Here is a 12159-nt window from a genome sequence, read left to right as displayed (position 1 = left end):
CACATTCTCCAGCCCAGACGAACCCTCGGATGATGGTGGCCCCAGCCAACATCCTGACTGCAACCTCTGGAGAGACCCTGAGCTAGAAGCACCCAGCTAAGCTGCTCCCCGAGTCCCAACCCTCAGAAACTGTGAGAGCACTAACAAGTTGTTTTAAGTCACTAAGTGTTGGGACAATTTGTTACGCAGCCCTAGATAACAGATACAGCTCCTCGTGGCTCAGCTTTGTTCCAGGCCCTGCATGACCTGTGACTTTTGTCCACTCTGGTCTCACCACTACTAGTTTCCCCTTCTGTCCGGTACCACCAGCCTTCTTTCCATTCCTCGAACATAGCAAATTTTCCTGCATTTCTACCTGCCCTTCCCCTGCCCAGAGCACCATGGGTGCCTCTCTCTGATCCTTCAAGGTCGCCTTCAAGGTCACCTCCCTGCCCACACTAGCTAAAGAAGCCACTGCCCCTGCCCCCCATTCATTTTGTTTTAAACCATTTTCGTTGTGCCGGGGACATTCTTTTCTTATTTCTTATCCTACACTGCAGGGTTCTGTCCGTGATCACCTTTAGCAGTTACTACTTTGTTTATCAAGGAAATGTGTATGGCATGAGGGCAGGGATCTGTCATCTCTTCTGCTCTTGCCATAACCCCGGGGCCCAGCTCCCAGAATGCAAGAGGCAGATGTCTACTGAATCAGGGGCTCAGGTCTCTCAGCCCCCCAGTTCCACAGCCCCCTACCCCGGGGAGGCCCCTGCCTGCCCCAGCACTCACCTTCTCGGATCCATGTAGGAAGTCATTGAGGGCCTGAGGGTCACTGAAAGACAGAAGGGGAGAGACACTGAGGAGGTGAGGGGCAGGGGAGGGGGGACAGGGAGGGCGGAGGGAGTCTGTTACTCACCAAATCACGTCTAGTAAGCATCTCCCATCCTCATCATCCATCGCCACTGAACCGGGTGGGGCAGGAAGGGGGCAAGGGGGACAAGGTTAGACGTAGGCAGTGTGCCAGGACCCTCCCTTCCAGGACCCCTCCTTGGAACCAAGGTCTCTGGTAGGTCAGAGTTTCTGTTCCCTTGAGCCTCTGGGTGGGGGTGGGGGTGGTGAGCAGCCAGAGACGGCTGCCTTTTCCTCCTCCCCCAACCTCTTCCCCAGCATCTGATGCCCACAATGAGGACATCCACCAAGACTGAGTAAGCCCTGATCACGTGCAGGCCTGTGCTGAGTGCTTCACACGCCCGTAACTCTTTTAATCCTCACGGCACCCCACAAGATGGGTCCTGCCATCCCCACCCATGTTGCAGAGGAGTAAACAGGGGCCCAGAGCTCGTCATTCATTTTCCAGCCAGCAGGGGGCAGAGCCAGGCCTCGAACCCAGAGTCTGGCCCAGAGCCTGGCCTGCCCGGCCTCCCTGCGCCGGGGCCTGGCCCAGAGCGGGGTGGGACAGGGGTCTGCCCTGCGTGTGAACCGTCCTGAACTGTTCAGGTTCTTCTCTGAACAGTGCCTTGGAGAATGTGATGAAGGCAAAAGACCCTTCTGCCAAAAACACGCAGGTGGGGCGAAACGGACACACACTTTCCCAAGGGCTGTGGGACACACAAGTGCACACCCCGGGGCCTTGGGTCAACACGCCCAGCCTAGAACACGCCATGCAAAGCTGGCGGGAACACCCCCCTCCACACACACCAATGACTCTCCCTTCCAGCGTTGGCCATGGGGACCGTCCCTCGAGGTCCCTCCCAGGCGCTGGCTGCACTTGGCAGTGGTGACAATGGGCTCTTGCCAGCTCCATATCCCAGGCCCACCTATGCTTCCTTCTTCCTGTGTCACCACGAGGTCAGTGGCCTACCAGCCCTGCCCTTTCCGACCAGCCCGGGGCAGGGGTGGGGTGGGAGGGGAAGGCCCAGCCAGGGGACAGAAAGGCAAGACCTGCAAAGAATCTGGAGAAAACGGGAAAATGGGGAGGATATCCCACCTGCAGTTGGCATGGAGGCAGGGGGATGGTCCAGATGACCCAGGGGGCCCAAGGCCGGAGGGGGAGGGGCGGAAGGGTGTTGGCTAAGTCAGGCTCTGCCAAGAAGGAGTGTTCCTTCCTCTTCCGGGGGTCAGGGTGGGCCCAGGGAGGTGGAATGAGGGACAAGCGCCCCTCCAGGCACGAACTGGGACCCTTGGCCGGTTACCTGCGCTACAAACGAATCATGAAGGGAAGGAGGGGGTGTCCACTCCAGGTCTACGCGGGGCCCCTGGCTGGGGACTTGGGGAGTGTCCTTTCGGGGGCCAGCTGTGGAGAGAATAAGGGAGGCTGTAAGGAAGTCTGTGACAAGGAGAAGGATGGGGGGAGGGAGGGAGTGGGGAGCCCAGGAGAGGGGTTGACCCAGCCACGTGTAAAGAGGCAAGAAAAGAAGGGGTCAAACACAAGTTTAAGAGCAGGTGAGACAACACTACATGTGATCCCGTATGCGACGTGCACACACGGAGCAAGGGGTAGGGCGTTACATAGCCACATGTACTAAGCAAGGTAGAACGTCATATGAGATAATTTATTGACACCTGGACCTCATAAAACACAGTCGATTCTCGTTATCTGAGGCACTTGCATTCTGCACAGCTGCCGTGAGCACGTGGTTGTGAATTCTGGGCCACCGATCCCAGGGCGGGGGGGTGGGGGGAGACACAGGGTGGCCTCCTGCGAGCCTTTGCGAGCCTTCTCATCAACCCATCAATACACAGCCTTAGTCTACAGGTGTTTCTGTTTAGAGACACCTAAGGTAATATAAACTGTTGATTTGTTAGCACCGAACCCACGGCTAACAGCTCTGTGCACTCGTGCCTGAAGGACACTCATCTAACACACGCGTTCTCTCCGGAGGGCACATCCTGGCCTTCCTGCACTTGGGGACACCAGGCAGCACTTCAGTCCTACGCCAGGAGCCGTTTTCAACAGCAAAACCACCCACAAAGAGCACAAAGATGCAAAAACCATGGCACTCAATAATATGGGAGCTGAACCAAGAAGGCAAAGTGTGGCCTTGTTCAACCTCGGCAGGCACAGGCACTCGGGGCCACTCCGATTTTTCACAAGTCCCCTGGTGACCAGGGAAGTGCATCGGTATTGATCTGCAGGTTATACGTGCTCACGAGTAGGTAGCTTCACAAGTATGAAATGTTTGGAATTGCAAATATGGTACCTGCCCATCGCTAGTTTTAAGCGCTCTACCTGTATGAACCATTTCACCTTCTCTAGATCCCTGCAAGGCAGGCACTTTTATTAGCCCTGTTCTGAAGATGGGGAAGCGGAGGCTCAGAACAGTGTGCAATACGCCCAAGAGCCCTCAACTGGTAAAGCGGCCGGGCTGGGGCTTGAGCCAAGGCAGACTCACTCAGAGTCCCCGCCCTTAACCGCTATCCCATGCACGTTCCTCTCATCATGCTGTTTCTCTTCTAAAATCTGAAGCAAATATGGCAAAAATGTCAAGATAAGATGAAGCTGGGTGGCAGCCTTTGTTATCATTTTAAGAATGCTTGGAATAGTTCAGATTCAAAAAAGCGAGAGGAATGGGAGCACCCAGTGGCTTCCCCTCTTGCTTGGCAGGCCCAGGCCCTGGAAAGATCTAGAAACCATCTGTCACATGATCCAGGAACATGGGATCCTGTCCCAGCTAGATTCCAGGTGCACTGCCATGGTCTGGGGGTGTCCATGAGCACCCAAGGTGGCTTTGCCAGAGCAGCCAGATTTGGGTGGGGTCTCCCCTCCCTGCTGCGCTGAGTTTCAGGTGTGGCCCAAGCTCTGCAAACCTCGGGCCAGCAGAATTATAGCCAGGAGTGGGTGCTTCCTGACCAGGACTCTCCAAATGGGGCCCGCGGGTGAATGTACGTCTCTGTGAGAATTTTTTTCATTTGTGTATGTGTGTGTGTGTTTTAAGATTTATTCATTTATTTGAGCAGGGGAGGGGCAAAGGGAGAGAGAGTCTCAAGCTAACTCCACGCAGAGCGTGGAGGCTGACGTGGGGCTCAAGCTCACGACCCATGAGATCAGACCTGAGCCAAAACCAAGAGTCAGACGCTCAACCAACTGAGCCACCCAGGTGATCCCATTCGTGCATTTTCATTCCACCAGTAACAGCAGAGAAATGAAGGGGGGGGGGGTGGTTTTAGACGAGAGGAAAATGCTCTGCCTTGCGATGTGGTGCCTGTTTCGTGAGGGTTTAAAATGTCACAGCTCAGATTTGTGCATGTAAGTTCAAAACATGTAAATCTGACCTTAAAAAGCTCTAAAAAAACCAAATCGTCACCATCAAGTGGTAGTGGGATGGGGGGGGGACAGGGTGTGGCAGGATGTTGATAACTGTTAAGGCTGAGTGAGGGGTACCTGGGGGCTTCACGGTACCGTTCTCCTCACTCTGTACATTCTGGAAAGTTTCCATAATAAAAAGAAAACGGTATGTCAATGATCAGCACGTCTGGTAACTCCGCCTCCCGTGTCTCCTATTGGGTTGATGCCAAGAGGTCCAGCATGAAATGACAGGGGTTGGAGTCGGGGGTTCAGGTCCCTGCTCCACCATGCATGGGAGGCTGGGTGGCCCCAGGCAAGTGACTTCACCTCTCTGGGCCCCATGTGTTCGTTCACTGGTCACAAACGGGTGGAATCACAGTCCGCATGTCTCAAGTGGCGGTGGACAGTCTCTCAGAACAGGGCCTGTGGTTTGTGCACAGTAGGTCGTGGCATCAATATTGGCCTTGATCCTGCTGTTCTGTGAGTCGGCTAACAAGAAAAGGGCAAAGGTGCAGCGGCCTCCGGCTTCCACCCTCTGCCTCCCTGACCCTGTCTCATCTCCCCTGCCGTCTTCACACTCATTCCCAGGACCTACCCTGGATCTAGGAGGTTGGAAATTGGGAGAGGGGCCAGAGTTGCTACATTTGGAATAAATGCTTCAGATTCCAGTGCGGCCAACAGCTCCGAGGCGACGGGCACCAGTGGCCCATCAAGTGCTCATGGCGGGGATCGGGCGCCCCTAGACTGATAAAGGTCCCTTGTGGGACGGCGGGGTGGTATGCTCTACCGCAGGCTGCCCCAGGACCCACCCCGGCCCTGCCAACTGCTAGCTGTGTGCCTACGACAAGTTACTTAACACCCCCCACACCCATGCCTCAGTTTCCCCACCTGGAAAATGTGGATAACGGTATGCCCCCCCCCCCACGGGATTGTTCTATAGGAATGCCTTTAATCCTCGCATGTGGTAAAGTATTTTGTGAGTGATGTATACTGCTGTAATAATTTCAACTGCCATTGTGAATAGGATCTCACGGGGCAAAGTGAGATCAAAGCTTTCTGGCCCCAGCCCACTCGGGCTGGAAAAAAGTCCCCAAGCTCTGGCTTGGCCACCTGCTGCCAGTTACCCCGTGTCACCCTTGAGCACCTTTGGAAGGCTTTATATACCACCTGCTTCGGCCGTGGGTCGTGCACACGGTCCTACTTAAACCAACGGGCACCAAGGCTCCTCAAATCCTTCCAAGTCCATTCTTACCCCCATTTCTCAGATGAGATAAGTGAGGCTGAACAGAATGGTTATGGAGAAGCCACGGGCCAAAGACAGCCCAGGACACGTGCCCGCGCGGGGCTGGCCAATACTGCAGCCCTCAATCCAGCAGTCACAGGGAGACCTGAAGGACACAAATGAACCCACCGGCTGCTGAAAGACAGAATTTGAACCCTGCCCAGGTATTTGACAATATTAAGAAATCGTGATTAAGATTCAATGTGAACAGGGGGGCGCCTGGGTGGCTCAGTCGGTTAAGCACCTGCCTTAGGCTCGGGTCATGATCCCGGGGTCCTGGGATGAAGCCCCCACATTGAGCTCCCTGCTTCTCCCTCTCCTCCCTGCTTTTGCTCTCTGTTGCTATCTCTGCCTCTTTCTCTCAAATAAACAAATAAAATCTTAAAAAAAAAAAAAGATTCAAAGTGGAGGGGCGCCTAGGTGGCTCAGTCAGTGGAGCATCCAACTCTTGATCTCAGCTCAGGTCTTGATCTCAGGGTTGAGTTCAAGCCTTGCGTTGGGTTCCACGGAGTCTACTTAAAAAAATAATGTAAAAACAGCGTAATAATGGCATTATGGTGTTGCTTTTCTTTTTCTTTAGAGTCCTTACTCTTTAAAAACATACCCTGAAATATTTAGGGGTCTACTTAAAAAAATAATGTAAAAACAGCGTAATAATGGCATCATGGTGTTGCTTTTCTTTTTCTTTAGAGTCCTTACCCTTTAAAAACATACCCTGAAATATTTAGGGGTCTACTTAAAAAAATAATGTAAAAACAGCGTAATAGGGCGCCTGGGTGGCTCAGACGGTTAAGCGTCTGCCTTCGGCTCAGGTCATGATCCCAGCGTCCTGGGATCGAGTCCCGCATCAGGCTCCCTGCTCCTTGGGAGCCTGCTTCTCCCTCTGCCTCTCTCTCTCTCTCTTTCTCTCATGAATAAATAAATAAAATCTTAAAAAAAAAACCAAAACAGCGTAATAATGGCATCATGGTGTTGCTTTTCTTTTTCTTTAGAGTCCTTACCCTTTAAAAACATACCCTGAAATATTTAGGGGTAAAATGGTAAAATGTCTGATTTCCCCCAAAAGAACCTAGTTGTGGGTGTTCAGGGGGCATTCAGACCTGTGCTGACTGATACTGCTGACCCCCAGCCACATACGGCTACGTATAAATTCAGGTTAATTCAATGGAATTAGGACAGAAGACTTGAATAAGACAGTTCTCCAAAGAAGATACACAGACAGCCACAGGCACATGAAAAGATGCTCAACATCACTCATCGTCAGGGCAATGCAGTCGAGACCGGAGACACCAGCTCACACCTATTAGGACGGCTACTACCAAACACGACCCAAAACAGAAAAACCCCAGAAAACAAGTATTGTTGAGGATGTGGAGACACTGGAACCCTCGTGCACTGCTGGTGGGAATGTAAAATGGTGCAGCTGCTTGCAAACAGTCTGGCAGTTCCTCAAAATGGTAAAAATAGCACTGCTATATGCTCCAGCACATCCACTTCTGGGTATATTCCCCCCGCCCCCCAAGAACTGAAAAAGGAGGGTCTCGAACAGATCTGGGCGCACCCAAAGTCACAGCAGCGTTACCCACAGTCGCCAAAAGGTGGAAACAGCCCACGCCAATGGATGAACGGAGATGCGGTGGCGACTTACAACGGGATATTATTCAGGAAGGACATTCGGACACAGGCTACAACCCGAACGACCCGCGAGGACGTCGCGCTACGTGGAACAAGCCAGTTACAAAGAGACCCACACCACACGATCCGACGTGTAACGTGCCCAGAGACAGAAGTGGAATGGTGGCCGCCAGGGGCCGGGGAGAAGGGGGAATGGGGTGGTACTGTTCAGTGGGTGCGGACTTTCAGTTCTGCAAGATGAAGAGTCCTGGAGGTGGATGGGGCCGCGGTTGCACAACAGGGTGAGTGTTCCAATTCCGCTGAACTGCACACTTACAAATGGCTATAAGGTCGCAGGGGTGGGGGGAGCCCGGGAGCATGCGACTCCTGATCTCGGTGGCGGCGTGAGTTCGAGCCCCACAATGGCGGGGACGGGGGGGAGAGATGACTCAGATAAATCTTAAAAAAAAATGGCTAAGGTGGTAAATTTTACGTTATGCGTATTTTACCACGTTAAAAAAAAAACATGAAAATTTTAAAAAAGGACAATGAGGAGTATCAAAGATTTTTTTTTTAAATTCACCTAAGAAAGTTCAATGACACGAAGGTTTACTCTCAATCCCGCTTGCCACGTTTCGAGTGCTCAACAGCTACACGTGGCTGGTAGCTACCGTGCGGGGCAGCGTGGACTGGGAACATTTCCATCGCCGCAGCAAGCTCTCTCACTGGACAGAGCTGGTCTGCAAGACTGGTAGCAACTGAAAATGGATCAAGGTGGTTGATGACCGGTGGTGGTGGCGGGGGGGTGGTCCACGTTTGGCTGTTCTCTCTACTTGGTACACGTTCGGAATTTTCCATAATGAAAAATGCTTACTTAAAAAAAAAAAAGTTTTTAATACCAAGTATCATGTCTGACTGTTTATTGTCTGCTTTGTTCCCCTGCGGGACGCCCGTGCCTACACAGAAGGAGCTCCGTAAATATTTGGGGAATGAAGAAATGAACATACAGAGGCCATCAGACAAATCCGTTCATTTGTTCAGAGCAGCCTGGTAGAAAGGGCATTTATGAAGTGCTCACTGTGTGTTCAGCCTGGGGATACCCTAACGAGCAAAAGCACACCCAATCCTTGGCCCTGGGGGGGGTGGGGCATGACCCGTGGTTCTCAACCAGGGGTGGCATTGGACGCCCCTCTCCTCAACACACGCATACACAAAAGCTTAAAAAAAAAAGGTGACTAGGGGCCACAGTTAAGTGTGCAAAGTTGCCAGCCCCAAGTTGTCCACATGGGAGTGGGTATATTGAGCCCCTGTAGAGCAGAAGCTTTAAGAACTATCACCTAGGGCGCCTGGGTGGCTCAGTTGGTTAAGCGACTGCCTTCGGCTCAGGTCATGATCCCGGAGTCCCGGGATCAAGTCCCGCATCGGGCTCCCTGCTCTGCGGGGAGTCTGCTTCTCCCTCTAACCCTTCCCCCTCTTGTGCTCTCTCTCTCACTCTCTCTAATAAATAAATTTTAAAAAAAATTAAAAAAAAAGAACTATCACCTGGCTCTGAGTCCCAGAACAAAGGGGACAGACACATGGACGGAGCTACAGCCAATCCACGAGGGCACGAAACGAGCCTTTGCCACTGAAAGCCCCGGAGAAGTGGGGCTCGCTTGCTACTGCACAAACTCAGCCAGAGCTGCCCGATGCACCCCGAAGAGCCCCCCCACCCCATCCCAGTGCTTCCCTGGTATCGGGCCTCATGCTAACGTCACACCCACGGACCCCTCCTCGTCACCAATGGGGCAGGAGGGACGCTGCCTCAAGCGTCACAGCTCAGGACGCCGGGACTCAGAAGGGTCTGGACACTTGCCCCCAAAACCACACCAGGGGGGCCAAAATTCGAACTCAGACCCTGTGGCTCTGGAGACCTCATTCTTCACCACCGCGCTATAAAAAGCAGGAAAAGCTGGGACCGAAAAACCACAAGCAGCTGGGGAGAACAGGCCTGACGCAACAATGACAAAGTGTCCTTCCAGAAGATTGTGTGAATGTCTCCTGCACTGGTAATGTGAGCGGGGAGTTCTGCATTGTCATCAGGAGCCACGCATAAGCCAGATCGCCTAGCAGGACGCAGGATTCAAAGCTTCCACTCGGCTCCAGAAACAGGCTCATTCTAATTTCCCAGCGAAAGTTTTAGCAACCCCTGGGGGATTGATAGGCAACCAACATGCAAGTCTACAGAACCGTATCCTCTGCCTACGGGAGGGGCAGGAAGAGAAGTCGATGTGGCAAAGCCTAACTGTTGTTTTCCAAACACCACTTCCCCAGCCCTCCCCTCGCCTTACTCACAGAAGCCTGAAGCCGTTCAGGGTAACACTTGCCAACTCCAAGATGTAAACAAAGCCTGTTCTGAGTCAGTCTTTTTCAAACTATGGGTCACGCCTTGGAGGGTTGTGAAATCAAATGAGCAGGTTGTGACCAGGCGTTTTTTGTTTTTTCCTTTTAATTAAATAGTATAGAGTAAAACGGAATGGAACAGAATAGGAAATATTAAAAGGCATCATCCGTGGTAAGCGTTAAATATCAGTTTGTGAGATTGGTTTCAATTATGTGTGTCTGTACGTGTACGTATTTCCTACTGTGGGTTGTGGTCAAAATAGCTTGAAAATAATTAGACTACACTAGCAGCACTCCTATCCCCTGTATCAAACGTTCACTTTCCTAGGCTTCCTTGTAGCTAGGGCAGCTATGGTTCTGCAGATAGGAAGAGCCAAAGGGCACAGACTTAGGGACAGTTTTTCTTCCTGAATATAAAGACAGAGCTCCTCTGGGGAGAAAATCTTTTGCTTCCCACTTCCAGCTTCGAGTATAGTTGAGAAGACTGGAGCTGCTGCAGCCATTTTGCAACAACGAGGCAATAAACCTACGGCAGTTAAGCCCACCTACAGAGGATAGCTGTTGGGAGGACAGAAAAAGACTGGATTCTTAACAACTCCTCCTGCACTGCCTGCCTCCAGACTTTTTTTTTTTTTTTAAGATTTTATTTATTTATTTGACAGCGAGAGAGACAGAGAGAGAGGGAACACAAGCGGGGGAGAGGGAGAGGGAGAAGCAGGCTTCCCATGGAGCGGGGAGCCCGATGTGGGGCTCGATCCCGGGACCCTGGGATCATGATCTGAGCCCAAAGCAGACACTTAACGACTGAGCCACCCAGGCGCCCCTGCCTCCAGACTTCTTAATCCTTACAGATCAAACCACTATTAGGGTTTCCCATTATTTGCAGCCAGACACACCCTGACCACTTAGCTTGCATTTCTAGATATCTCTGCAACCCATCCCAAGGACTCTCTCCGGCTTCCACGGGTCAAGGACTGTCCTCTGAGTGTCACTGATTGAGAGGGCTCAGCAAAATTGAACAGGGCTGGTGGAAAGGGGATCTGAAAAAAAGATCACTGTGGTTGATTGCAAAACTGGCCAGCAATTCTTCTCCCTGGTCCCATACTCTTGGCGGCTCCTCCTACCAAGAGATGGGGTCTGTCACCCCACACCTAGACCTTGGGCTGGCCTTCTGACTCTCTTTGGCCAACAGAATGTGGCAGAAGTGATGGTGTGTCTTTCTAAGCCAACACCTCAAGAGACCGGGCATACTTCTGCTCTCTGCCCAGGGATCATGACCTGAGCTGAAGGCAGACGCTTCACGGACTGAGCCACCCAGGCTCCCCGGAAGTAGAGCACCTGCTCGTGGTCTTTCTAGGGGCTAGATTAGGCTTCCCCATAGCATGGCGGCCTCAGAGCGGTCAGACTTCTATTTATTTATTTATTTTTTAAAGATTTTATTTATTTATTTGACAGAGAGAGAGACAGCGAGAGCAGGAACACAAGCAGGGGGAGTGGGAGAGGGAGAAGCAGGCTTCCCGCAGAGCAGGGAGCCTGATGCGAGGCTCGATCCCAGGACCCTGGGATCATGACCTGAGCCGAAGGCAGTCACTTCACCAACTGAGCCACCCAGGCGCCCTTCATACGTGTTTTTCTAATGCTTGAATATGACTCTATTCATCACTCTGTTGCCTTCACCTCGCCGCCAGCAGGGTGAGCTCCTTGACCCTACCCAGATGGTCCAGTTGATTCCTCTAGCCTTTTTTTTTTTTTTAAGATTTTATTTATTTATTTGACAGAGAGAGAGAGAGCGAGAGCAGCAACACAAGCAGGGGGAGTGGGAGAGGGAGAAGCAGGCTTCCTGCCGAGCAGGGAGCCCGATGTGGGACTCGATCCCAGGACCCTGGGATCATGACCCGAGCCGAAGGCAGACGCTTAACGACTGAGCCACCTGGGCGCCCTCAGACTTCTATTTAAGATGGCTTAGGGCTTCCAGGTAAAAGTCCTAGCGGACAAGGCGGACACCGAATTGCCTGCCATGACCCAGCCCGTGTGAAGAAGCCTGGGCCAGCCCACTGGGCGACAAGAGTCACGTGCCCGTCACCTCCATCATCCCAGCTCACATCCAATCAAGCCGTGGAAGCACAGCCACCTCGCTGACCTTCAGCTGACCACAGACACCGAGGCAAGACTGGCAGCACCCAGCTGTGCCCAGTCCCAGTTCCGACCACTGGGAACACGGCTTTGTTTGAAGCTGTGGCACCTCGTCTTCTCCAAAGATGATGCAACAGTGTTGCTGATCCCCCCGATCCCCCACAGCGCAACCCTGCTACTTCTCCTGAATCAAAAAGAGCTTGCGACTACTTCAACTAGGACAGTGCAACAGACATGCCGTTACGTGACTTTGCGGGCTGGGTCATGGCAGGCAATTCGGTGTCCGCCTTGTCCGCCAGGACATTGACCTGGAAGCCCTAAGCCATCTTAAATAGAAGTCTGACCGCTCGGAGGCCGCCATGCTATGGGGAAGCCTAATCTAGCCCCTAGAAAGACCACGAGCAGGTGCTCTACTTCCGGGGAGCCTGGGTGGCTCAGTCGGTGAAGCGTCTGCCTTCGGCTCAGGTCGTGATCCCGGGGTCCTGGG

The 12159-nt window shown here is 52.6% G+C and overlaps 1 protein-coding gene across 1 annotated transcript in view; it reads right to left on the bottom strand.

Moving 5' to 3' along the window:
- The window catches only part of BICRA (BRD4 interacting chromatin remodeling complex associated protein), an 82120-nt gene that overhangs the window by 23623 nt on the left and 46338 nt on the right, over positions 1 to 12159 (bottom strand). Inside the window, 2 exon segments of the mRNA XM_054511482.2 lie at positions 766 to 808; positions 893 to 938. Coding sequence (XP_054367457.1) covers positions 766 to 808; positions 893 to 933 — 84 coding nt within the window. The 5' untranslated portion in view covers positions 934 to 938.

This window comes from Mirounga angustirostris, unplaced genomic scaffold (assembly GCF_029215605.1).
Source record: "Mirounga angustirostris isolate CCGP_5_RB_7025 unplaced genomic scaffold, mMirAng1.0.hap1 SCAF_16, whole genome shotgun sequence".
Taxonomy (NCBI): domain Eukaryota; kingdom Metazoa; phylum Chordata; class Mammalia; order Carnivora; family Phocidae; genus Mirounga; species Mirounga angustirostris.
Note: the sequence above shows the minus strand (reverse complement) of the source record. Positions and strands in the feature narration are given on the sequence as shown.